This window comes from Mustela nivalis, assembly GCF_964662115.1.
Source record: "Mustela nivalis genome assembly, chromosome: X".
Classification (NCBI taxonomy): Eukaryota; Metazoa; Chordata; class Mammalia; order Carnivora; family Mustelidae; genus Mustela; species Mustela nivalis.
In genome coordinates this window covers 119311344-119336708 of record NC_139040.1, presented here as the reverse complement: position 1 = coordinate 119336708, position 25365 = coordinate 119311344, and the positions used below count along the sequence as shown (strand labels likewise).

General features: G+C 39.4%; 1 protein-coding gene and 1 pseudogene across 7 annotated transcripts in view; both read left to right on the top strand.

Moving 5' to 3' along the window:
- CDKL5 (cyclin dependent kinase like 5) overlaps nt 1-25365 on the top strand; it is a 225322-nt gene that overhangs the window by 101995 nt on the left and 97962 nt on the right. For 2 of the 5 annotated variants that reach the window (XM_082718370.1, XM_082718368.1), the window contains exon 1: nt 18444-18625. The exons of 2 other annotated variants lie outside the window; for them this stretch is intronic. In XM_082718370.1, coding sequence (XP_082574496.1) covers nt 18509-18625 — 117 coding nt within the window. In that variant the 5' untranslated portion in view covers nt 18444-18508. Of the gene's footprint in view, nt 1-18443; nt 18626-25365 lie in introns of those variants that run through there. One more of the 5 variants, XM_082718371.1, reaches the window with a different exon arrangement.
- Nucleotides 4425-10753, top strand: LOC309856784 (gap junction alpha-1 protein pseudogene; annotated as a pseudogene). Of its 2 annotated transcripts, none has more exons than XR_014316637.1 (2): nt 4425-4625; nt 8437-10753. The product of XR_014316637.1 is annotated as a gap junction alpha-1 protein pseudogene (transcript). The 2 variants fall into 2 exon arrangements; XR_014316638.1 differs by having other exon boundaries at nt 8336-10753.

Sequence of the window (25365 nt, the reverse complement as noted above, 5' to 3'; positions counted from 1 at the left end):
ACTGATTTTCTTCCACATATATAGGCTATTCTGATTATCTGTTATTCCTTTTGTACATTTGGTACTTTGTATCTTTCAAGGAATTGGTCCGTTTACCTAAGTTACCAAACTGATAGGCATAGATTTGTACATAATATTCCTTTATGATCCTTTTAATGTCCATGTGATTGGTTGTGATGACTCTTCTTTCATTTCTGATACTAATAATTTGTGTCTTTTTCTTGGTTAGCCTGGCTAGAGGTTTATCAATTTTACTGATCTTTTAAAAGAGCCAGCTTTTGTTTTCATTGATTTTTCTTTTTTTTTTTTTAAGATTTTATTTATTTATTTGACAGAGAGAGAGAGAGATCACAAGTAGGCAGAGAGGCAGGCAGAGAGAGAGGGGGAAGCAGGCACCCTGCTGAGGAGAGAACCCGATGTGGGGCTCGATCCCAGGACCCTGGGATAGTGACCTGAGCCAAAGGCAGAGGCTTAACCCACTGAGCCACCCAGGAGCCCCTATTTTTCATTGATTTTTTTCACTGGTGATTTCCTGTGTTCAATTTCATTGATTACTTCTGTAAAGTTTATTATTATTTTCTTCCTGTTTTAGGCTTAAGTTATCCTTCTTTGTCTTATTTCCTAAGATAGAAGCTTAATTACTGATTTTATTTTTTTAAAACTTTATTTTTTTAGTTAATGATTTTAGGTCTGTTCTTTTTTCTCAGGTATGCATCCCGTGCTATAAACTTTTCCCCTATACACAGCTTTTGCGGCATCACGCAATTTTGTACTGTCATTTTCATTTAGTTCAAAGTATTTTTACATTTCTAAAGATTTATTCTTTTGACTTGTGTGCTATTTTTTAATTTTTATTTTTTTAAGTAAGCTTTATGTCCAATTTGGGGCTTGTACGCATGACCCCAAGATCAAGAGTTGCATGCTTCATTGATCGAGGCAGCCAGGCGCCCCTGATTTGTGTCTTACTTAGAAGTGTCTTGCTTACTCTCTAAATGTTTTGAGATTTTCCAGCTTTATGTTCTTGATCTCTAGTTTAATTCCATTGGTTGTGAGCATGCACTTTATTTATTGAGAGCGAGTGAGCACCAGAGCAGTGGGGAAGAGGGGCAGAGGGAGAGGGAGAGAGAATCCCAAGCAGGCTCCATGACCCTGAGATCATGACTTGAGCTGAACTCAAGAGTTGGAGGCTTAACTGACTCAGTCACCTGGGCGTTCCATGAGAGTATACACTGTATGATTTTTATGCTTAAAAATCTGTTATGTTTTATGGCCCAGAATTTAGTCTACCTTGAGGAATACTCCATGTAAACTTGAGAAGAATATGTATTGTGCTTAGAAGAAGTATTACATAAATGTCTAGTAGATCTACTTAGTTGATGGTGCTTTTCAGTTCACCTATATCCTTAGTCAGTTTTTCTTTTCTTTTCTTTTCTTTTTTTAACCCGTAGGATGTGTCAGTGACTGAAAGGGGTTGGTGTTGAAGTCTCCACCTATAATGTTGCTCTTGTCTGTTTCTCCTTGCAGTTCTATCTGTATTTATCTCAAGTATTTTGGTGCTCTTTTGTTTGGTGCCTGCATATTAAGGATAGTTAGGTCTTCTTGAAGAATGTATCATTTTGTAATGTCCCTCTTTATTCCTGATGATTGTCTTGGTTCTGAAATCTGCTTTGTCTAAAATTGATATAGCTACTCCAGCTTTCTTTAGATTAGTGCTAATGTGGTATACCTTTTTGCATCCCTTTGCTTTTAAGCTATTTGCGTCTTTTTATTTAAAGTGGTTTTAGAAACCCATTTTTATAGGGACATCTGGATGACTCAGTCAGTTAAGCCACCAACACTTGATTTCTGCTCAGGGCATGATCTTGGGATTGTGGGATTGAGCCCCGCATTGGGCTCTACATTGAGTGTGGAGCCTGCATAAGATTCTCTCCCTCCCTTACTCTGCCCCTCTCTGTCCCCTGCTTATACACTTGCATGCTCTCTTTTTAAAGCCATTTGCATTTGTAAGGATTTTAACGTAATTATTAATGTGATTGGGTTAATATGAACGCTTTTTACTTTTGTAACTTTTGTATTTGTTACATTTTTAAATTATTTTTATTTATTTATTTAATTAATTTATTTAAAAGATCTTATTTACTCATTTGACAGAGAGAAAGAGTGCATAAGCAAGGGCAGTGGCAGGCAGAGGGAGAGGGATCAGCAGGCTCCCCACTGAACAGAGAGCTGGGTGTGGAGCTTGATCTCAGAACCCTAGGATCATGACCTGATCCCAAGGCAGAGACTTAACCGACTGAGCCACCCAGCTGCCCCATTACACTTTTTAAAAAAGATGATTTATTTGCAAGAGTGCATGTGGGCAGAAGAAGAGGGAGAAAGAGAATCTCAAGCAGACTCCCTGCAGAGGGCAGAGCCCAGTACAATGTGGGACTCAATCCCAGGATCCTGAGATCATGATCTGGGCCCAAATCGAGCTGGACGCTCAACCAGTTGAGTCATCCAGATTCCCTCATTTTTTTCTTTTCTTTTCTTTTTTTTTTTTTTTTTTTTTTGTTGGGGGTGCGGAGAGCTAATCCCTGCACCCAATGTAGGGCTCCAACTTATGACCCTGAAATCAAGGCGTTATAAGCCGGCCAGGCCTCCACTTCCCTTCCCTTTTTTTCCTCTTTAAACAAAAATACTCCCCTCTTTTTCTTCGTTTTGATTTTAATAGACCGTTTTATAAGATTCTGTTTTCTGTCCTGTCTTAGTATGTCCATTATACTTCTTTAAAAAAGATTTTTAGTCATTGTTCTAGAGTTTACTGCGTATATTTACAACTTATCTAAGTCCACCATCAGATAAATGTATTCTGCTTTTTAGGCAGAATATTTCTTTAACTTTTCTTTAATATTTCTTTAACTTTGTCTCATTTTTTTCCTTCTGGTAATCTGGTTATACCTTTTGTAATTGTTCTGTAGTTCTGCTTTAATAATGTTTTCTGCTTTAAAAAATTCCTTTTTTCTCTTTGCATTTAGTTTGGAAAGTTTCTCTTGAAATATTTTTAAATTCCCTAATTCTTTCCTTGGCATGAATGAATAAGCATTCATTGTGTTGTTGTGTTTTTTACTTGTAATATTTCTTTTAATTCTTTCTTAGAATTGTGTATGCTTATTACCCATCATTACCCGTCTGTACTTGCATTTTGTCTACTTTTTCCATTAGAGCTCTTAACATAATACTCATAGTTATTTTAAATTCCCTATCTGAAATTATCCTTCATAATCCCCAGATCTGTGCCATATCTGAGTCTGATTCTGATGCATGCTTTGTCTCCTCAGACTGCCTTTTGTCATGTCTCTTAGCAGGCTTTTTTTCAAAAGATTTTATTTATTTATTTGACAGACAGAGGTCACAAGTAGTCAGAGAGGCAGGTAGAGAGAGAGGAAGGGAAGCAGGCTCCCCGCTGTGCAGAGAGCCCAATGAGGGGCTCCATCCCAGGACCCCTGGACCATGACCTGAACCGAAGGCAGAGGCTTTAACCCACTGAGCCACCCAGGCGCCCTTTTTAGCAGGTTTTTTAATGTTTTTTAAAACCCCGATAGGGGGCACTTGGGTGACTCAGTCTGGTAAGTATCTTCTCCTTCTCCCACTCCCTCTCCCTCTGCCTGCCACTCCCCCTGCTTGTGCTCCCTCTCTCTCTCTCTCTGTCAAATAAATAAATAAATAAATAAATAAATAAAATCTTTAAACAAAACAAAATAAACCCAGATAGGCTATATCAGGTAATAGGAACTGAGGTAAATGGGCATTTAGTGTGATGGTTTAAGTTATTGGACTTGGGGCTGGCTGGATGTTGTATGTGTAGGTACCAGAGGCTTCAGTTTCCTCCAGTGTCTTTTTGTTTATTTTTCTCCCCCATTGTCTTTGTGTTTCCCTAAGAACTCCTTTTTAAATAGCTTAAATAGTTAGTAGCTTAAATAGTCTGCTTCTTGTAACTCTTTCCTTTTGAAATCTGCTGTTACTGTATCAGAACTTCATGACCTGGTGGTAGAGTATGGAGAAGAGGAAATGTTCTACAGTCTTAGGACCAAATCTTAAGTCTTTTGGTGGGCCTGAGTCCTGGCCTGGAACCTTCAGAAGTATTTTTTTTAGCTTTTTTTCTCCCCTTCATTTTAGGTGAAGCAAGAAGGCTAGAGGGGCTGTAGCGGGCTAGTTTCCCCTCTCCCAGGACAATATGTAAGGCTCTGGTAAATTTTCCCTTTGAGTGTTGGCCTTTGTTTTACAGAATGTTCTAGGCTTATTTCAAAACAGTTATTTTTCCCTGGTGTTTTTCAAAATGGTTATGTTCCCCTTCTTCCTTAAAAGGGAGACGATTTTTACGGATCTTAACCCTGGGCTTAATTCAAAATTGTTGCTTTTTTTAAATAAATTAAAAAAAAAAAAAAACCCCTCTTACCAAAAAGGGGAGGAGATCATTCTTGGATCTTCATGTTCAGAACCTGGGGAAGTCCTGAAGTAGAGCCAAGGAAGTGTGGAGGGCCCTCCTAAGACTTGGTCTCGAGGAGTTCTTACTTGCAAGCCTTTCTCAAAATTACCATTTAAGTTTTCTTCCTAGTGTATTGCTCTAGTGCCTCCTGCTCCAGGTAAGCTGTTCTTAGGTGTGATTCTATTTGCCTGTCTTTCCAGATTTCAGGAATTCAATTTGCCTTATGTCCTTAATTATCTGATAACCCTAAAGAAAGTTGATTTTCAATGTGGTGGGGTTTTTTTTGTTTTTGTTTTTGTTTCTTTGGTTTTTTTTTTTTTCTCTTGCTCTAAGGATAGGAGTGTGATAATATTCAAGCACTTTATTTTTTGGGCCGAAACCTGATGCTTTATGTTTTAAAATTGGAAATACCTTGTCCAGCTTAAAAATAATTTGTTCAGCAAGAGACTTTTAACTTCTCTATGAACCATTTGCTTCGCTGAGATGACTCATTCTTAGTTATTTTCATCCCTTTGAATCTTGAATCTGTATATTTTCGAAGTGCTCAGCAAGAACTTTTTTGGAACAAAATATTTGAAAAACTTAAGAGCTTCTTATAGTTCTAGAAAATTGCTAATAACTTCACCCTAAATTAACTGGAATTATTGATTTTCTCCCCCTCGCCTCCCCAGCACTGTTTTTTTTATCAGATAGCTTTTAGAATCCGTGCTAAAGTAGTTTCGGGGATTATTGTCTTTAACCTTCCCTCGTTATTACTTTACCCTACTTGTTTTTGAAAAAGTAACTCAATTTTCTGAGGCATTTTGAAATCTCTGGAGACTAAGCACTGTTTAAATTTGAAAAACTAATGAGAATAAATGCCTAACTCTTATGCTGCCAGTGGTTTATTTTCAATTAACCTTGAAGAATGTATTAATTATAAACTGTAGATCTTGGTGACTTTAGCCTAATAGGATTACCTCTAGAATCTGCATGATAAAGGACAATTTGGCTAAAATGTGTTAATTTAAGCAACTGACAAAGTACAGTATATACTTCAAAGCCTTATAATTTGATTACTTGCTAAAAAATTGCATTTTGGGAACCTTCAGTTCTTATCCTTGGAGAATAGTTGTAACCAACCTTGGGCAATTGAGACATTGTAAATTGCATTAACCTTGCCCCCTTTTTTTAGGTTTCATTTTAAGTTTTATTTTTCTCACTGAATCTACTGTGAGGAATAGTTGTGAAACCAAGAAACAAATCAGCTGAATGGTATTAAGATTATTAGTTGGCAAACTCATGTTTAAGAGATATTTTTCTCTTTTAACTTTCTTAATTGTTTAAAATGAATATATATCTTTGGGAATTAAAGTTTTTCAGGAGTGAGAATTAAAATATTAACTATTATGGGTTTTTTCCTAACATACTAAGTAAATTTTATTTTTAGAAATGATGAGTTCATGCTGTATTGAAAGGACTTGATTGAAAATAATTATTTTTTTGCCATGTAATAATCAATTAGTTGTGGTTTGTTTTAAAGTAAGCTCCAGGGTGCCTGGCTGGTTCAGTTGTTGGAACATGTGACTCTTGATCTCAGGGTCGTGTGTTTGAGACCACCTTGGGTGTTGAGATTACTAAAAAACAAAATCTCAAAAATAAAGGAAGATCCATTCTTCTAGCATGATTTGAATTAGAGGCAGAAACCTTTGCTTAGGCTTTTGCTTACAGACATTTCTTATAAAGAAATAGGGCTCTCAGAGGGCACCTAGGTGGCTCAGTGGGTCAAGCTGCTGCATTCTGCACAGGTCATGATCTTGCTGGGATCAAGCCCCGCATTGGGCTCTCTGCTCAGCAGGGAGCTTGCTTCCCTTTCTCTCTCTGCCTGCCTCTCTGCCTACTTGTGATCTCTCTTTCTGTCAAATAAATGAATAAAATCTTAAAAAAAGAAAAAAGAAATAGGGCTATCAGGAGGTAATGGAGAAAGAAGAGCAGGTCTTCAGTAGGGGCACTTAATACTGGGTCTTAACAGAAAAGCTTTCATGTGTTCCCATTTCAATGGAGATAGTGGTTCACATTCAGTAAGTAAGATTTAAGTTGAGGCCTCTGTTGGCTGGATCCCGACTTGCAATTTCCAGATAAAGAGGGAGCTGGAGTTCCTCTTTTGCGGGGGTGGGGGGGTGGGGGGGGGCAAACATGATCTTGCTACTTTATGCTAACTGGGATGGCAGCTACCCTTACAAAATGTCCCTTCATTCACCACAGCATTCAGGACCACAGTGCCAGGATTGATCATCCATTACCCTCTCTTGGAGAGAGACTCAGGATCACCCCTATGATTCTTGACATCTTCTCTTTCTGTCACCACCAAAACTCCCTTGCTGCCCATTTTATTACAGAACCCTCATCCCTGTAGTGCTCTGTACATTCTTCAGTTGTGTCAGCCTTCCTACAGACCCCTAGAGCTCCTGAACTGCCATTAGTAATTTTCCCCTCAGCTTCAGTCTTGCCCTACTATCACAGTATAATCATGCTTTCTGCTCCTGGGTGTCTCTGCTGCTGCTAAGCAGATGCCTGAGGCAGCCTGCTCCAGCGCCAGTCTTGGGCTGTGCTACCTCTGCTTGATACCTACTAACCAGTTTGCTTGCCGCTGAGCTCCCGGAGTCCAGTGAGTTCTCCCAGAGCCTTGCCTGTGCTGGCTTCCATCACAGCTGATAGTTTTCAGACTCTTTGCCTGGCTGACTCTATACAGACTGATCTGCATTTCCTTGAGTTAACTTCTGTCAGTACCTTTTTTTTTTAAACTTCTTAGCACTTAACTTAAAATTGCAATTCTATATTCATTTAGACTTTTTCACTGATTCTAAAATGTACATTTCCCCTCACACCTGAAATTGAGGCACCTCTTAACACTGGATGCCTTGATCGCTTTCTAAATGGTAAGTAACATAATGGTTTATCTTATAATCAGTTGTGTCTTAGGTTTAATAAAATACTGTACTTTTTTTTTTTTTTTAAAGTAGGCTCCTCAGAGTTCAGTGCAGCTTGAACTCACAATCCTGAGATCAAGACCTGAGCTGAGATCATGAGTCAAATAGTTAACTGACTGGGCCCCCCCAGGCATCCCTAAAATATTGTACTTTTAACGATCTGTTTCCTTTAGTTACTTGCAAGTTGCACAAGTACAGGAATTCTGTTTTACTCATCCATAGGGACCAGTATCCAATATAGTACCTGGTATCTAGTAGGCACTGAATAAATAATGCTCAGATGAATATCATTATATATTTGGTCCCCCCTCCCCCTTTAAAGCAGTCTCCACACCAACACGGGACTTAAACTTACAACCCCGAGATCAAGAATCACATCCTGTACTCACTGAGCCAGCCAGGCACCCCTCTCATTCCCTACTTGGGAAGTGATGGCCCGGATAACGTTTGAAGATGAATTAGTCAATATATGCATGTGAATTTTTAATTAGTTTCTGTGTTTCAGTCTTCATCTTTGGAGATTGCTTTATTCTGGAATTGAAGGAAACCTTTAGATGTGTTGTTCTCTCTCTTTTTTTTTTTTTTTTTTTAAAGATTTTATTTATTTGACACAGAGAGAGCACACAAGCAGGGTAAGTAGCAGGGAGAGGGAGAAGCAGACTCCCCACTGAGCAGGGCACCCAATGAGGGGCTCAATCCCAGGACCCTGGGATCATGACCTGAGGTGAAGGCAGCTGCTTAACTGACTGAGGCACCCAGGTGCCTCTGAGTCCCCTCATTTATGTAATTTGTCCCATTATTGATATGTGTACATCCTTACTTAAGAGTATTTGCTCACCATGTGTGGAAATGAATCCACATAAGCTTTTATTAGGTTTCAGCAGTTATCTTTCCTTAGGAAGAAGAGTGAGGAAGGGACCAAAGGGTGTAGCAGACTTTGAAACTTTGGAAAGTGTTGAGTACTCGAACTTACTTTTCCATTTTACTTCATCCTCCAAGGAGTGCAATCACTTGGTGTGCCTTCTTCACTTCTTTTAAGCGAAAGAACAGCCAACAGGCAGCATGAGTGACTTGAGTGCCTTAGGCCAACTTGTTGATAAGGTTCAAGCTCACTCCACCCCTGGAGGGAAGGTGTGGCTCTCCGTCCTTTTCATTTTCCGAATCCTGCTACTTGGGACAGCTGTTGAGTCAGCCTGGGACGATGAGCAGTTTGCCTTTCGTTGTAATACTCGGCAGCCTGGTTGTGAAAACGTCTGCTATGATAAGTCCTTTCCGATCTCTCATGTGCGCTTCTGGGTCCTGCAGATCATATTTGTGTCCCTCCCCTCACTCTTGTACCTGGCGCACGTATTCCACATGATACGCAAGGAAGAGAAGTTGCAAAAGAGAGGGGAGGAACTCAGAGTCACTCAGAACGATGGTGCCAACATGGACGTGCACTTGCAGGAAGTCGAAATCGAAGTCAAGAAGTTCAAGTGTAGCATTGAAGAACACTGTAAGGTGAAAATGAGAAGGGGCCTGCTGCGAGTCTATACCATTAGTGTCTTCTTCAAGTCTGTTTTTGAGGTGGCCTTCCTGCTGATCCAGTGGTACATCTATGGATTCAGCCTGAATGCGGTTTACACTTGCAAACGAGACCCCTGCCCGCATCAGGTGGACTGCTTCCTCTCTCGCCCCACAGAGAAAAGCATCTTCATTCTCTTCATGCTGGTGGTGTCCTTGGTGTCTCTTGCTCTGAACATCATGGAGTTGTTCTGTGTCTTCTTTAGGGGCTTAAAGGGTCATGTGAAGGATCCAGAGAGTGAGTCTTACCTTGATACATCTGGTCTGCCAAGCCCCTCCACTGACTCTTCATCGGTTGCTCCTCTTTCCTCCATGTCCCTTCCCATCGACAGGGCGGCCTCTGGAAACAGGAGCAGTTCTTCCTGCCGCAGTTACAATCAACAAGGAAACGAGCAAACCCATGCTAAACAGAAAGCATAGCAAGATCTAATAGGGCAGGGGGGAATCACCCCCTCTGACTTGCACGCACAGCCTTTTGATTTCCCCCATAAGCAGAATTTTGGTGGGGAGCGGGCATGACAAAAGTAGTGACTGGGCAGTAGTCCTTGTAGAGCAGCAGCCGTTCTGCCCGCAGCAGCCTTCATGACCTAGCGATCTAGACGTACGCCTGAAAGCATTATGATTCTGCTCAGCTGTTAAAGAAAAGGAAGGTACGGTGGAGAGTGTACTTTTGTTCCAGAGGAGGTGGTACTCAGCCATGTCAGTTATGAGGCTTAACAGACATAATGGGTTCTTTTGGGACGAGGGGGTCTGGGATAGGAGAGGAGAAACCGGGGATTGATGGAGGAACACAGTTGGTATTTGAAATGGTTGACTCGAAGAATTTACATTCTAAGTAAAAGTTGCTTTAGGTGGTGTATTAGTAAGGACTTTTTCTCTCCCCTATTTCCTGAGAATGGTTCAATGTATATGAAAGTGATAGATATCTGTCATGTATTGGTATAAGCAAATGCAATATAAACTCATAAACATGGGATTTTAAAGTAATGCAGGGATCAGGTTTCATCCTTTCTCATGGATTTCGTGGTGTGGGCCAAATGATGTTTACCTCATTCCAACTGTGAAAGTGAAACACTCTTCCCTCCCCAAAGTGCCCCCCCTTTACCCAGTTTAGTTTATTAAGGATACTGGTTCTATTCACTGTGATTTTTTTTTTCTTTTATAGAAAGGTGTCAGGAATGATGTCCTTGTTTTGAAATGTAATGACTGATATTTGCATGATAAACTTTTAGTTGTGTAAACAGCACTCAGTGTGAGAAACTTAAAAAGGAATGCGTAGAGCTGGACTATTAAATGTGTATCTTACATGAATTTTACAGTAACTGATAGTTCTTGGCTTTATTTTACTTAATAAACCACGTAATAAGCATTATTTTAGAACTCATATTCTGTTCATGCGTTTTGGGAGGCAGTCTTTTGGATGGCCAGTGTTTATGATGTTTGTACTAAGATTTTATTTGGAATGCAAGAAAGGTTGAAAAAGGTTTGAGTCTTACCTATGTAACTAATGTGTTGGAAATATATACTAAAGAAATCTGTTTATTCAAATGACTTTTCTAAAACAGATGGTGAAAATGCTGAGCTTTATACTTTGTTCTTGCACGACAGCTACATAAACAGTTCTGTACACTAAATGGTTTAACATTTCACATTAGACTAATATCATGTTAAGTTTTATTAAATGCAAATGTAGACCTTGTCCATCATATATTCTCGAGAATGTTCTTTATCTAATAAAATTTTAAGAGCGCAACCTGCTTGTTTGCCTCCTCAGAGTTTCTAGCTGCATTCATCTTTCCTAGTCTTTTTTTTTTTTTTTTAAGATTTTATTTATTTATCTGACAGAGATCACAAGTAGGCAGAGAGAGAGGAGGAAGCAGGCTCCCCGCTGAGCAGAGAGCCCGATGCAGGGCTCGATCCCAGGACCCTGGGACCATGACCTGAGCCGAAGGCAGAGGCTTCAACCCACTGAGCCACCCAGGTGCCCCTTTCCTAGTCTTTTGAACTCTTCTTTGATACATTTTAATCTAAGCAGAATCTACTAGAGTTTTAGAAATGGAATTGCATTGATTCCATTACAGAAGGTTTTAGTATTAGTATCTTTAATCATATATAGCAGGATTACAGAACTCCCACTACTTAGATGTGCAAGAAATGTAGCTTCTTTTTTATTCTTTTAAGTGATTGATCTACTCTTCCTCAGAAGCTTCTTCCCACCCCACCGGGTGGAAGGAAGGGGAGAGTACGGGCACACCCGAGATGTTAACCCTGCCAATGAACAGCATCTTGCTCTGACAGTTCAAACAGTCTCATTTGTAGAACCCAGTCTCTTGGCTCATTAAAGAGTCTTTCAGATTTCCTTTTCACAAACTGTTCCATGAGGAATAAACAGTTTTTTACTAATGGGATGTGTGTTTCTTTGGGGCACTGTGAAACCTCTGAAATCTTGGATTGGACACTTCCTGTTTCACATTGATTTTCACATATTGCTTGCTTGATTTTGTTAAAATTTTTATCTTGAGGGGCACCTAGGTGGCTCAGTGGGTTGGACCTCTGCTTTTGGCTCCGGTCGTGGTCTCGATCCTGGGATCAAGCCCCACATCGGTCTCTCTGCTCAGCGGGGAGCCTGCTTCCCTCCTACCCCAACCCGCCGCCTGCCTCTCTGCCAACATGAGATCTCTTTCTGTGTGTGTGTGTGTGTGTGTGTGTGTGTGTGTGTGTGTAAGATGGATAAATAAAATCTTTTTAAAATTTAAAAAAAAATAAAATTTTTATCTTGATAATTACAGATTTACATGCAATGGTAAGAAATAATAGATTCCATGTATCTTTTTTTTTTTTTTAAGATTTTTATTTATTTATTTGACAGACAGAGTTCACAAGTAGGTAGAGAGGCAGGCAGAGTGAGAGAGGAGGAAGCAGGCTCCCCGCTGAGCAGAGAGCCCGATGCGGGGCTCGGTCCCAGGACTCTGGGATCATGACCTGAGCCGAAGGCAGAGGCTTTAACCCACTGAGCCACCCAGGCGCCCCTAGATTCCATATATCTTTCAATTAATTGCTACTAATAGTATCCTCTTGCATAATTATAGTAGAATATTATAACCAGAAAACTGACATTGATATAATCCATTGGCCTTATTCATATTTCACCAGTTTTACATGCACTCATATATACATACATGTGCACACACATATATGGTTTTTATCACTGGTGTAGATTCACAGGACCACCACAGTCAAGGTACAGAACAATTTTATGACAAGGCTCCCTTGTGCTGTTGATAGCCACAGTTGCACTCCTCCATTCCCCTCTCCCTAACTCTTTGCAACCACCGATCTGTTCATCTCTATAATTTTGTCTTTTCAAGGATACTATTTAAATGGAAATGGTTCAGTGTATAACCTTTTGAGATTGGCTTTTTTCTCAGGAAAACTCCCTTGAGACTCATCTAAGTTTTAGCATGAACCAATAGGTTTGTTTTTTTTTTTTAATTGCTGAGTAGTAGTCCATAGTATGGAGGTACCACTGCTTATTCACCTGTTGAAGGACCTTTAGTTTATTTCCAGGCTTGGTTATTACAAATAAAGCTGTATGAACATTTGAGTACAGATTTTTTTGTGAACAAAAGTTTTCATTTCCCTGTGATAAATGCTCCAGAGTATAACTGCTGAGTTGTAAGTGAATATATCGTTTTCTAAGAAACTGTCATGTTCTTTTTCTAGAGTGATTCACATTCCCATCAACAATGTATGAGTGATCTCATTCCTCCCCATGCTCACCAGTATTTGGTATTATCACTGTTTTTTATTTTAGCCATTCTAATAGGTGTGTGGATGATCTCATTGTGGTTTAAATTTGCATTTTCCTAATGGCTAGTAATGTTGAGCATCTTTCCATGTGCTTAATTGGGATCTGTGTATCTTCTTCAGTGAGATACCGGTTTCTTCTATCCGTTTTCTAATTGGATTCTTTGTTATGTACCATTGAGTTCAAAGAGTTAAAAAAGTATATGTATTTATATTCTGGGTTAAAATCCTTTGTGGGATATGCTTGAAAATATTTTCTCCCTGCTAATAGCTTTTTCATCACTTAATAAGGTTTTCCACAGAGCAAATTATTTTAATCTTGTTAAGGTCATCTATCAGTTTTTCCTTTTACGGATTATGTTTTTGTGGTAAGTCTAAGAACTTTTTGTCTAGTCCTATATCCTAAAGATTTTCTTCTTTGTTTTCTAAACGTTTTATAGGTTTACATTTAAGTAAGTGTAAGTCCGTGTTCCATTTTGAGTTAATTTTTGTATAAGTCGTGAGATTTTAGGTTGAGGCATTTCCCTTCTCGTCTTGTCTCTTTACTTTCTTGGCTATGGAGTCCAATTGCTGTCGCACCCCCTTTTGTGGAAAAATGTCTTCTTCCTTAATCAAATTGCTTTTGCAGGCAAAATCAGTTACTATATCTGTGTGGCCCTATTGATCTCTGTGTTTATCCCTCAATAACCATTCTGTAGCTCTGTACTAAACCTTAACGTCAGGTATAGTGATTCCTCTCACTTTATTCTGCTTTTTCAAAGTTTCTTTAGCAATTCCAGGTCATGTGCCTTTTCGTTTTCATTTTAGAATAAATTTGCCTATATCTACAAAACACTTGCTGGGATTTTTGATAGGAATTGCATCAAAGCCATATATCAGTTTGGGGAAAATTGGCATCTTGTTGCGTTTTCTAATACACGAGTATAGTATGTTTCTCAATTTACTTAGGCTTTCTTCAGTTTTTTTCATTAACATTTTGTAATTTATAGGATACAGATCCTATATATATTGCATTAAGTTTATGTGAGACGATTTCATTCCCTTGGAGTAACTTTTTTTTTTTTTTTTTTTTTTTTTTCAAAGATTTTATTTATTTATTTGACAGAGCACACAAGTAGGCAGAGAGGCAGGCAGAGAGAGAGAGAGAGAGAAGCAGGCTCTGCACTGAGCAGAGAGCCCGATGCGGGGCTCGATCCCAGGGTCCTGGGATCATGACCTGGGCCGAAGGCAGAGGCTTTAACCCGCTGAGCCACCCAGGTGCCCCCCCTTGGAGTAACTTTTTAAAAGATATTTATCTATTTACTTATTTTAAAGATTTGTTTAGTAATTTGACAGACACGGCGAGAGAGGGAACACAGGCAGGTGGAGTGAGAAAGGGAGAAGCAGGCTTCCTGCTGAGCAGGGAGCCCAATGCGGGGCTCGAACCTAGGACCCTAGGATCATGACCTGAGCCAAAGGCAGACACTTAATGACTGAGCCACCCAGGCGCTCCTTTTTATTTTAGAGACACGGAGAGAGAGTGCGTGAGCAAATGCAGGGGGAGGAGCAGAGGGAGAGAGACAAGCAGACTCCGTGCTGAGCATACAGCCCCGTAAAGATCAGTTCCACGACCCCAAGATCACAACCTCAAGCTGAAGTCAAGAGTCTGATGCTTAATGGACTGAGCCTCCCAGGCACCCCTTTCCTTGAAGTAATTGTAAATGATGTTTTGCTTTTAACTTCTGTGTCCCATTTTTGTTGTTTGCATATAGAAATGTGATTGGGGTACCTGGGTGGCACAGTCCCTTAAGCCACTGACTCTTGGTTTTGGCTCAGGTCATGATCTCAGGGTCTTGGGATCGAGGCCCCCATTAGGCTCTGTGCTCAGCGCAGCGTCTGCTTGAGATTCTCTCTCTCCCTCTCACTCAGCCCCCTCCTGCTCATGATGTTTGTGTGTTTCTCTCTCTAAAATAAATAAATAAATCTTAAGAGAAATGTGATTGATTTTTGTGCCTTGATCTTGTATTCTGCAGTCTTGCTAAACTTAATAATTCTAGGAGGTTTTAGTGGATTCTTAGGATTTTTTTTGTGTAGATGATCATGTCATCTGCAAATAGTGTCAGTTTATTCTTTTGTTTACAATCTGTATGCTTTTTATTTATTTTTCTTGGCTTATTACTCTGATTAGAACTTCCGATATTGTGTTCAATAATAGTGATAAGAGCAGACATTCCTTTCATGTTCCTGATCTTTGGGAAAAGGAAAAAGCATTTGGTCTTTCACATTAAATATGTTAGCTATAGGGTTTTGTGGATGATATTTATAAAGCTGAGAAACTTACCTTCTATTTCTAGTTTGCCAGAGTTTTTTTTTTCTTAATCATAAACTGGTGTTTGATTTTGTCATTCTTTTATTGTATTTGTTGATACGATCATATGATTTTTCTTCTTTATCTGTTGACATGGTTTTCTTTCTTTCTTTCTTTTTTTAAGATTTTATTTATTTGTTTGACACAGAGGGAGAGAAAGACCAAGAGCAAGCACAAGCAAGGGGAGCAACACGCAGAGAGAGAGAGGGGGAAGCAGGCCCAGCACTGAGCAGGGAGCCCGATGCGGGACTTGATCCCAGGACCCCGGGGTCATGACCTGAGCTAAAGGCAAACGCTTAACTAACTGAGGCACCCAGGCGTCCCTGGCATGGTTTTCAAATGTTAAATCAGCCTTGCATATCTAGAATAAATCCAACTGGTCATGGTGTACAGTTCTTTTAATACATCACTGAATTTGAAATGCTAGTATATTGTTGAAGATTTTTGTACGTGAGTTCATAAGAGTTGTTGGTCTATACTTTATTTTTTTGTGCTTTGTCAGGTTTTGATATCATTGTGTTGGTAGCCTCATAGAATGAGTTGGGAAGTATTTCCTCCTCTTCTAATTTCTGGAAGAGATTGTGTAAAATGGACATTAATTCTCCCTTAAATGTTTGGTAGAATTCTCTAGTGAAATCATCTGAGCTTGAAGATTTTTTTTTATTGGGAATTTAAAATTACAAATTTAACAAATACAACTACTTAAATTGTTTATTTCATCTTGGTTATGTATGGTAGTTTGTGGTTTTCCAGGAATTGGCCTCTTCCTTAAGTTGTGAAATTTAGGAGTGTGAAGTTTGTGGTAATGGCCATGGGATTTTAGGGATCTCTCCCCTGTTTTGTTCCTGATATTGATGTTTTTATCTTTTCTTTATCAGTCTTGCTAGAAGTTTATCAATTTTTGTGATCTTTTAGCAGGACCAGTTTTAGCTTCATTGATTTTATTTTTAAAATTTTTAAATAATTTTGTTTTTTGGTTTTGTTTCCTGTTTGAGAGTTCACTGGTTTCTGCTTTTATCTTTGTTACCTTCTTGTTTTGGGCTCATTTCTTTTTTTGGTATTGAGGTAAGACTTTATATTATTGATTTGAGGCCTCTTTTCTAATGTGTGCATTTAGTGCTATAAATTTCTCTGTTAGTATTGCTTTAGCTGCATCACACATATTTTGATTTAATGTGTATTCATTGAGTCCTGTGTAATTAAAATTTCCTTTGAGACTATCTCTTTGTATTATGGCTACTTTGAAATTCTTGTCAAATAATTCTGCCATTTCTGTGTTAGCATCTTTTGATTGTCTTTTATCATTCATGTTGATGTTTTCCTAGTTCTTAGTATGATTGATTTTCTGTAGAAACCCAGACATTTTGGATATTATGTCATTAGACTCTCTATCTTATTTAATCTTCTGTTTTATCTGGTCCTTTATGACAGTGCCCTGCAAGGTAGAGGGCACGGATGGGGATGGTAGTTGAGTTTCCTCTTTCAGCCTGCACTGATACCTATTGGGGAGGGGCTCCTTGTTACTGATGTGAATGGGAGTTTGGCTTCTTATGTACCCTTCACTGGCACTACCCTGGCAGGGGGTTGGGCATGCTCCCCACTTCGCCCTTACTGATGTGAGTGAAGCCAGTGTTTCATCTAGCTAGAGTAGGGTGGTTGGTTATTGTCTAAATGTTTTCTGTCATCCTAGGCTGCTCTTTGCCTGATCCTTTAGCTTGAGAGAGCAGGCTTTTATTAGGGCTATTTTTAAACACTGCCCATGGCTGTTTCTGGGTTGCTTGTTGAAGTAGTTTTATTAAGATTGCTTTAAAATCCTTGTCAGATAATTCTAACATCTGATTCATCTCTGTGGTGATGTGTCTTGTTTTTTCTCATTCAAGTTGTGACTTTCATGGTCCTTGGTTGTGGTAAGTGATCTATAGATTTTTATTGTATCCTGGTCGGTTTGGATATTACGACACTCTGGACTCTTTATTATTTTGTTTTGTTCAGCAGGCAGCCTCCCTGTTGGGTGGTAGCCTGATGGCTGACTAGGTGTGTTCAGCTTCCTGCTTGGGTGCCCCCTCCCCCACATTGTTCTTACTCCCACTGCCTTCTTGCAGAAGGGTAGGGTGGATGTTCACCTCCTCATCTGACAGCTTCCCAGAGAAAAGTGGACCGGTGATTCATGCTGCCTTATTGCTTCTGCTCCATCTTGCCGACACTGCTGTGCCAGAAGGGCCAGAGTTCTGTTGCCTGCTTCTGCCTGGAGGGAGATGGGAGATCAGCTCTAGACCGGACTTGCCAATATGACCAGGCAGGGAATGGGAGCTGTGCCCGCTTCTGCCAGACGGGGGTGGAAGATTAGTGCCCTGGCGCCTGCTTCCTTGGAGGTGTGTGTGTGTGTGTGTGTGTGTGTGTGTGTGAGAGAGAGAGAGAGAGAAAGAAAGTAAAGTGTCTATCTGCTCAGCCCCTGAAACCTCAGTGAGATGGTAGTGCAGTTTTTCCATTGATGTTTGCCTGGAGTAGGGCGAGTGTTGCCCAGAAGATTTTCTCTTGTTAGCCCATCCTTTTCCTGATCTTTCGGCTATGAGAACAGACTTTTCTTAGCACCTCTATATGTTTGCCTCCTGTCGGTTCTAGGTTGGAGACTTCTCCAGTATTCTTTTGGAGATACATAGGAAACAGTGGGGAAACCCTGGGAACTCACTGCCACCATGTTCTTCAAGTCCTGACTGCCTTGTCTTCCTATGCTTGGTGTAGGGATTTTTAGTTTCAAGAGGGAGGACCTGTGAGAAGTGGGTCTACTCCATCTTTACCAAAACTAGAAGTCTCCACATGTGTGTGAAAATTCTGTAAATACCGGTTTATATGATAACATCAGTTTGTTCTTGAAATCAACCATGTATTAGGTGCTGTGACTGGCCCTGGGGAATATAGATGGGACTGAGATGTCATCCTTAACTTCAGAGACCTCACCATTTTGAAGAGTTTAAAGACCTGTGAAAATAGATTTTAATTTGCCTCATGACACTGAGGTAGAAAACACAATTCTTTATTTTAGAAATGAAACTAAATCTAGCTCATACCTTGTGGCATTGGAGCTCCTTTGCTTCCTATTGACTGACATAAGCCTGTTTTGGTTTATGAAGTGCCAGCCAAATGGGAAGAGGCCTAATCCTTAAGTGCCTTGTTGTTCTCATGGTTACCATTGCTTGTTGCTCTGGTTACCATTAAACCTTTTGCCAGGCACTACCCTATAGTGGGCATTGTTTCCCTGGCCCCAGCTCTCCAGGCTATGGTGCTTAGTGATCAGACTGGAGGAACCTAGCCAAGTGACACCACTGTCCGAAGTCCTGGACAGCCCTCTGCCTCATGCAGAAGCCCCAGCCCCGTGATCCTCCCAGTCTCAGAGGACCCTCCGGTCCTGGAGGAACTTCAGCTCTCCTTGACATTAGCCTGTTGGATGGGAAGTTCGGCTCTACGGCCTTTGTGAGTCTGGGCTTTATAATAATAAGGACTGTTAATTCTCCCTAGGGACAGGAGAAGACACCCCCTCCCCTCACCCCCAGGAGCAAACCCCATGTTCTCTGAGTTCCTTTGGAAACATGCTTGGGTGATTTGGGAATGCCGAAAGTAGAGCATTTTGAACTTTCTCCCTGATGATAGTAATAATAGTAATAACATTTAGTTCATGTGCAGTTCTGAGCATTTTACTTGTATCCTCTTATTCAGTCCTAATAGTAACCTCAGGAATAAGTGACATTAGATACAATTTTCAGAAAAGAAAATTGAGGCACTGAGAAGTTTAACTCGTCAAAGGTCTCTTACCTCCTAGGTGGTAGAGCCGTGATTTGAATTCAGGCAGTTTGGCTCTAGATCTGAAGTTCTTACCCTTCTTCTGGATGTGTGACAACCTTTGAGTTTCACTTTGCTTTTATTATCATTTATTTGAAACCAAGATTGTGTCTGAAAGAAGTGCTTCTGGGTTTCTAAAAGGTATCAATTAAGTAATTTTATGTAATTAAAGACTTTCTAATTAGAAACACTCTGTTTCCTTTCTTATGAAACCACATAGATCTGGCAATGAGAATACGAAAAATAACCAGTACATATCTTGTATTTTAAATTGTTTGGAACATAGCCCTCTAATAATCAGATTTTTAGCTTTGTTTCAGAAAGTAAGAAGTAATGATTTTGTTAGAAATCTCTGCATTTTCTTAGGTTGTTTAGAGTTCAAGATAAAATTTAGCCAGATTATATTGTATTATATACACCTATTATTTGTCACATTTATATACATTTATGATATTTTCTATTGCTTTAGGTGCCTTTTTTTTTCAACTACAGCTAGTAGAACAAATAGAAGGATGTGATTAACAAGTTATTATATTAATATCCATGCCATTAGATTTAAATTCTTTTGGGGCTTATTATGAAGTACTTAAAATGTAATCAAGTTTTTCTTTTCAGGAGTGATTCATGCTGCCGTTTACCATGCTTCTTCAGGGAAAATTTAAATTTTCTCATTTAAAATGTGGAGTCAAGTTTCATTTACATATTCTGTGTACTAGGTAGTATAACAGTTTGTTCTATTCCTTATAAACACAGCATTAAATATAAAATTTGTCATGTTTTGTTAGAGAATAATGTATAGTTTCTCTTAATTCATTGACTTGCATTTTTCATGTCATTGCTGTTTAAATTTCCATAGGCACTTACCCACTATGTGATTTATCTGAAGCAGATCTTTCAAATTCATATTGGTTTATTATCAGTGCCATTTAAATACATTCTTTGTTGATGTATAAAGGGATCTTTGTTAGTTGTAACTCAAGAGAAACCACACAAGCGAGCTTTAGAACTTAAAGTTAATTAATTAAGCAGACATTTGTTAAAGCACCTGTGGTAGTGAGTTCTGTTGGATGTTTGGGATAAAGAACAAAAAGGTCGTGGCTCATGATTGTGGAGAGCCCACATTCTGGAAGAAAAAGGCTCATGACAGCATAGTGGTTAGAATGGGTTCTCTGCCCTTGAGGAGTTCATAGATTGACAGAGCATGAAAACAACAAGAAACAAATAGGTCACTCATTTCAAAACTCAGGTGGTTGGTCTTTTTAACAAGATACTATTTCAGTCTTTATTGTCTGTGATGTTTTTATTTTTTTTTTAAAGACCTTATTTGTTTGACAGAGACATAGTAAGAGGGGGAACACAAGCAGGAGGAATGGGAGAGGGAGAAACAGGCTTCCCACCAAGCAAGGAAGCCCAATGCAGGGCTCAATCCCAGGACCCTGGGATCGTGACCTGAGGTGAAAGCAGAGGCTTAATGACTGAGCTACCCAGGCACCCCCTGTGATGTTTTTAGTTAAAATTTACATATCTCTAGTCTCTGTGTGTCCCTGGCTGCATTTCTTCTTGGTCTCTATAAGATCCTTAAGAGGTACTTAGAGCAGCTAAAGTGCCTAACTCATTTAGCCTACCTTTTTGGAGTGTCTTCCTGCTAGGTCTTAGGTCATAGAGTTACGTTAAAGGCCTAGGCTTATGGATCTTACAGCCTGAGGTGGGAAGGGAGATTGAATGGCAAACCCCAGATTCCCATGTAGGTATGGTAAGATCCCAGTTGGAGGTATGGATAGGGTGCTAGGGACTACAAAAAAGGAACATAAAAAATAATCTGGGGGATCTTGGAGTGCTTCCCAAAGAAGGGTTTTAAAGAAAAAAGAATTAACCAGAAGAAGCAGGGGTGGCTTCTTGTGATTTAATTACCAGCTAAAAACAAGTTACCTGCCTGGGTACTCCCTTACCCAAATGAATACTCTATTTGAGTTGTTGTGTTTTTGTTTAGCACGATACCTGTCACTGGGTAGGAGCTTGAAAACTGTTGATTGAATGAATGAAGAAAGGATGAATGTTGGGGGCAGAGTGTAAACAAGTATGTGTGAAGTTTCAATTGAGAAACTGCAAATAATTAGGTGTGACAGGAGCAGGGTTTTTGTTGTTGTAGTTGTTGTTTGGGGTGTTGTTGTTGTTTTTAAGTTTTTTAGGAGATGGTGCGTGTAATTAACACCTTTTACTGGAAGCCTTGCAAAGCTACTGGGCTGCGTGGTATGTAATACATCTTTCTTTTCCCCAGTCCCACAATTGACAGCAGAGTATGTACGAAATATCCATTATGTGCAAACTGATGACCTCACTGAGGTCTTTGGAGAATATTCCTGCAAGAGGATTTCAACTAGAATGCCTCAGTGATATTCTTGACATCAAATAACCAGCCACACAAGGATTTTGTTCAGAGTATATAGTGTTTCTTGGCTGATTCTCTCAAAAGTCTCTGCTTGAGACTTCTATTGCACAGTTGTTGCAAAGGCATGGCCACTTCTGGGATTTTTGTCCTCTCCTTCTCTTCTGCCTTAGCTCTCAAGGTGGCTTGTTTGAGGTCATTCGGTTTCCTTTATGATGGTGGTGAACAGTTCCATGCTTATACAACGAGATGGTACAGTTCGCTCCTGGGACATTTTTGTTACGTAGCTATCATAATGTAAGATAAAGGGCTGGGTACTTGGATATAAGGGTTAACCAGACTTGCTCTTTCAAAAATATTTAGGCTGTTTTATGTTTGATAGTCATCTCTTTCTATGGTAAGAGAAAGTGAATCTGGCATTCTCTAGTTTTCTGCACAATGCGTAAAAGATAAAATAAGTTTTAACTAAACTAGATACTTTGAAAATGAGTTTTTAAGAAAGAAACTGTTGCTTACCTATGTTGAATGTAATTTTCAGTTTTCTACATGGATATGGTTACTGCAAAAGTAATGACTTCGAACTTGTTTCAGATTTTAGTTGTACCATTTTGGTCTGCATGTGTGTGAATGTATCGGAATGTATGAACAGGAGGTCCCTAGAGGTAATCCAGTTCAGTTGTCTGAACAGAGAGCTTCTGAGTTTGTCTTACTCTCCCTGTCAGTCTTTCACATTTTGGCAACATCGTAGTAAGCTGGAGGACCTTACACCTTAGTAGCCTAAAGATATTATATGGAACATAGTTTCTGTTGCTTTTGAACTTTGGAGTTTCCTTAAGCATGTTTCTGTCCTAAACCCCAGGCATATTTCTCATGAGTTGGAAGAAAACATGGTGTTTTGACTTTCTTCACCAGTTCTCAGTATTCTCATTTTTCTTCTTTCATAGGCAGACTTAAAAGTAGGGCCAGGGATGCCTGGGTGGCTCAGTCAGGTAAGCGGCTGCATTCAGTTTAGGTTGTGATCTGAGGGTCCTGGGATCAAGCCCTACTTTGGGCTCTCTGCTCGGCGGTGAGCCTGCTTCTCTCCCTCCCTATGCCTGCTGCTGCTTCTTCTGCTTGTGCTGTCAAATAAATAAATAAAATCTTAAAAAAAATAAAAGTAGGGCCAAAAATCAAGAATTATAGATTTTATATTTTGTATAGATGATGTATGATTTAGCAGCTTATTGATGAATAAGAGCAAAATAGAATCAAACATTCTTAGGCAGTGGTTTTATAATCACTTCAGCAGTAATGTTTCTGACTAGAGCAGAAGATATGAGTATGTACTCATGGGTCTGGTTTTTGTTAGCACTCCCAGGAAGCAGTGAGCTACTATATCCTGTAGTAGCTCTGCTATTGTTAGCATTCTGTACATTGTTTACTCACCAGTGTCTGCAAAACGTAAGTATGCTGACTTTATTGGTACCTACACAATTTTCTGGAAAAAAATGGCCCTGAGAAAGCTAGGCACAATCATTCGTTCCTTCAGTAAAGAAATCTGTATGTAGCAAGTGCTCCATCACTTGTAAAACAAGATAGTAGATTTTTGTCTTCATTTGAACTGTATTTTTTTTATGTTGACTATTAGTCCATTTTAGTTAATAGACCTATTTCCCACCTTGTCATTGTACCTGGATCTTTATATATTTAACAGAGGTAATATTTGTGGAATACCTGGTGATGTATCTTGGGCCGGTAAATTGGGTTTTTTTCTTTTGACTTTTTCTTCTATCTTGGTTCCAGGTTAGAGAGTAGGGTGAATGCCTCTTTGGAGGGGAAATTACTCTTAAAAGAGTAATTAGGAGACTTAAAAGAGAGATGAAAAGCAGTCCTTCCAGGTGCCAAAGGGGTGTGAGCAGAAGAGGCTGAGGTGGGGCAGGCAAGTCTTGACATTCTCTCCCCTTGACTCCCATTTCCTCAGGGAACTAAAATTCTGGATTTAGGGAGACCGTAGGTTGAGGGTGAATAAAGCCACAAGTGAAGGAAGCTTATACCCCATTCCCCTTATGGAACCGATGGAAATTGCCTTGCAAAGTTGCATCATCACAATAGAAGCAGCAGCAGCAGAGTTAAAATGTGGCATGCTGTGGTTAGGTGGAGAGAAGATTCCTGGGTCTCTCTTCAGCTTGTGATTGGCCTCTAAGGAATCTCAAAGTCACTGCACACTCCAGGTATCTGGGTTGAGAGCCAGTGAAACTATCAGTGGGGATGCTGTGTTGAGGGGCAAGCTGATAACACTGTGGTTGATAACCAGGTTGTCGTTATAAATGAAATTGAGGAGTCTGGATGTCTTCACCGATTAAAACTGAGAAGGAGCCAAACAACCAGGCCAGACACCCGGGCTATAAGCCAAAAGCACATACCTGAGTCCACAGTCTCCCTGGGGTCCAACGGCAATATCAAGCCAGTGTTCTGGGGTCCAGGCCTACAGGGAACCTTGTCTTGGAGACCAGAGTCCCAGGGGATAGCACAAGGACGTGTATTTATCTGAAAGCCCCTCCCTTACCACGGTGAAGTTCTGTAACCCCAGCCCACATCCATACATACATCCATCTGCCATCTTGGTAGAAGCAGAGAGAAAATCTGAGGAGGACTGAGCATTTACTTGAAAGAGACTATAAGCCAGAAAAGACTGAGCTACTATAGAATGCAAATTAAATCAAGGTCAGAGCTTGGAAAGAAAGATTAAAAGTTATAGAAAATTAAAAAGTTACATTTTCTTGGCACATCTTAGATTTAGTCTTTGATTATGTATTTCCAACATTAAATGTAGATTTTGTACTCTTTGTTCACTACAGAACACAAAGTCTATGATTATCTGATAGAGGATGTAGATTGCCTACATTTGGCATGCCTAATTAATACTGTCTTCTCAGTTGACCACTAGAGGTGAAGTTTCCATTTTCTCATTGTCTGCTTATTTTTGTAAAATAAGGTCAAAATGAAGTAAAACTCTAATACAATTGTGCAATAATTACAGTACAGACATGATGGTTAATATTACTAACCTGTAATGCTTTGACAGGCATCATTGCCATATACTCTTAAAAATTTGTGGATATAACCACAGTCTGAGTGTGGTTGGTAGACAAAGTGATTTAAGAGCATCTGTATATAATGTCTGAAGGGTTATGTAAAAAAAAGGTATATATCAAATTTTGTATGATCTATAGATACGGAGCTAAATTGTTTTGAAAGTCTCTATTGAAAAGGATTGCTATTTGCTCTGTCATAGAAGTTAGTGAAAATTTTTCTTTGGATATCTCATTTTTTGTCTTAATAACTGCATTTTATTTTTTGAACTTTTTATTATCTATAGTATTAACAGGGTAGCAAGCTTATCTTGGTCTATAACTTAAGGTGAGTTACTTTTAAATCATTTTAAAAAATTATTTCTTTATAGTATTTTTTTTTAAAAATTAACATATAATGTATGTTTCAGGGGTACAGGTCTGAGATTCATCAGCCTTATACAGTTCATAGCACTCACCACAACACATGGCCTCCCCAGTGTCCATCACTCTGCCACCCCATCCCTCCCACCCCATGCCCCTCCAGCAACCCTCAGTTTGTTTCCTGAGATTAAGAGTTTTATGGTTTGTCTCTCTCTCTCTCTGGTTTCATCTTGTTTCATTTATTCCTCTCTTCCCCTATGATCCTCTGTCTTGTTTCTCAAATTCCACATATCAGCAAGATCATATGATCATGTCTTTCTCTGATTGACGTATTTAGTTTGGCATAATACCCTCTAGTTCCATCCACATCATTGCAAATGGCAAGATGTCTTTCTTTCTTTCTTTCTTTCTTTCTTTCTTTTTTTTTTTTTTTGATGGCTGCTTAAATAATTCATTTTAAATCAACCTTTTTGAGGTATAATTTACATATAAGCATCTACCTTCTTACATATAATAAGATATGCCCATTTTAAGTGAACTAGTTTCCTTAACTC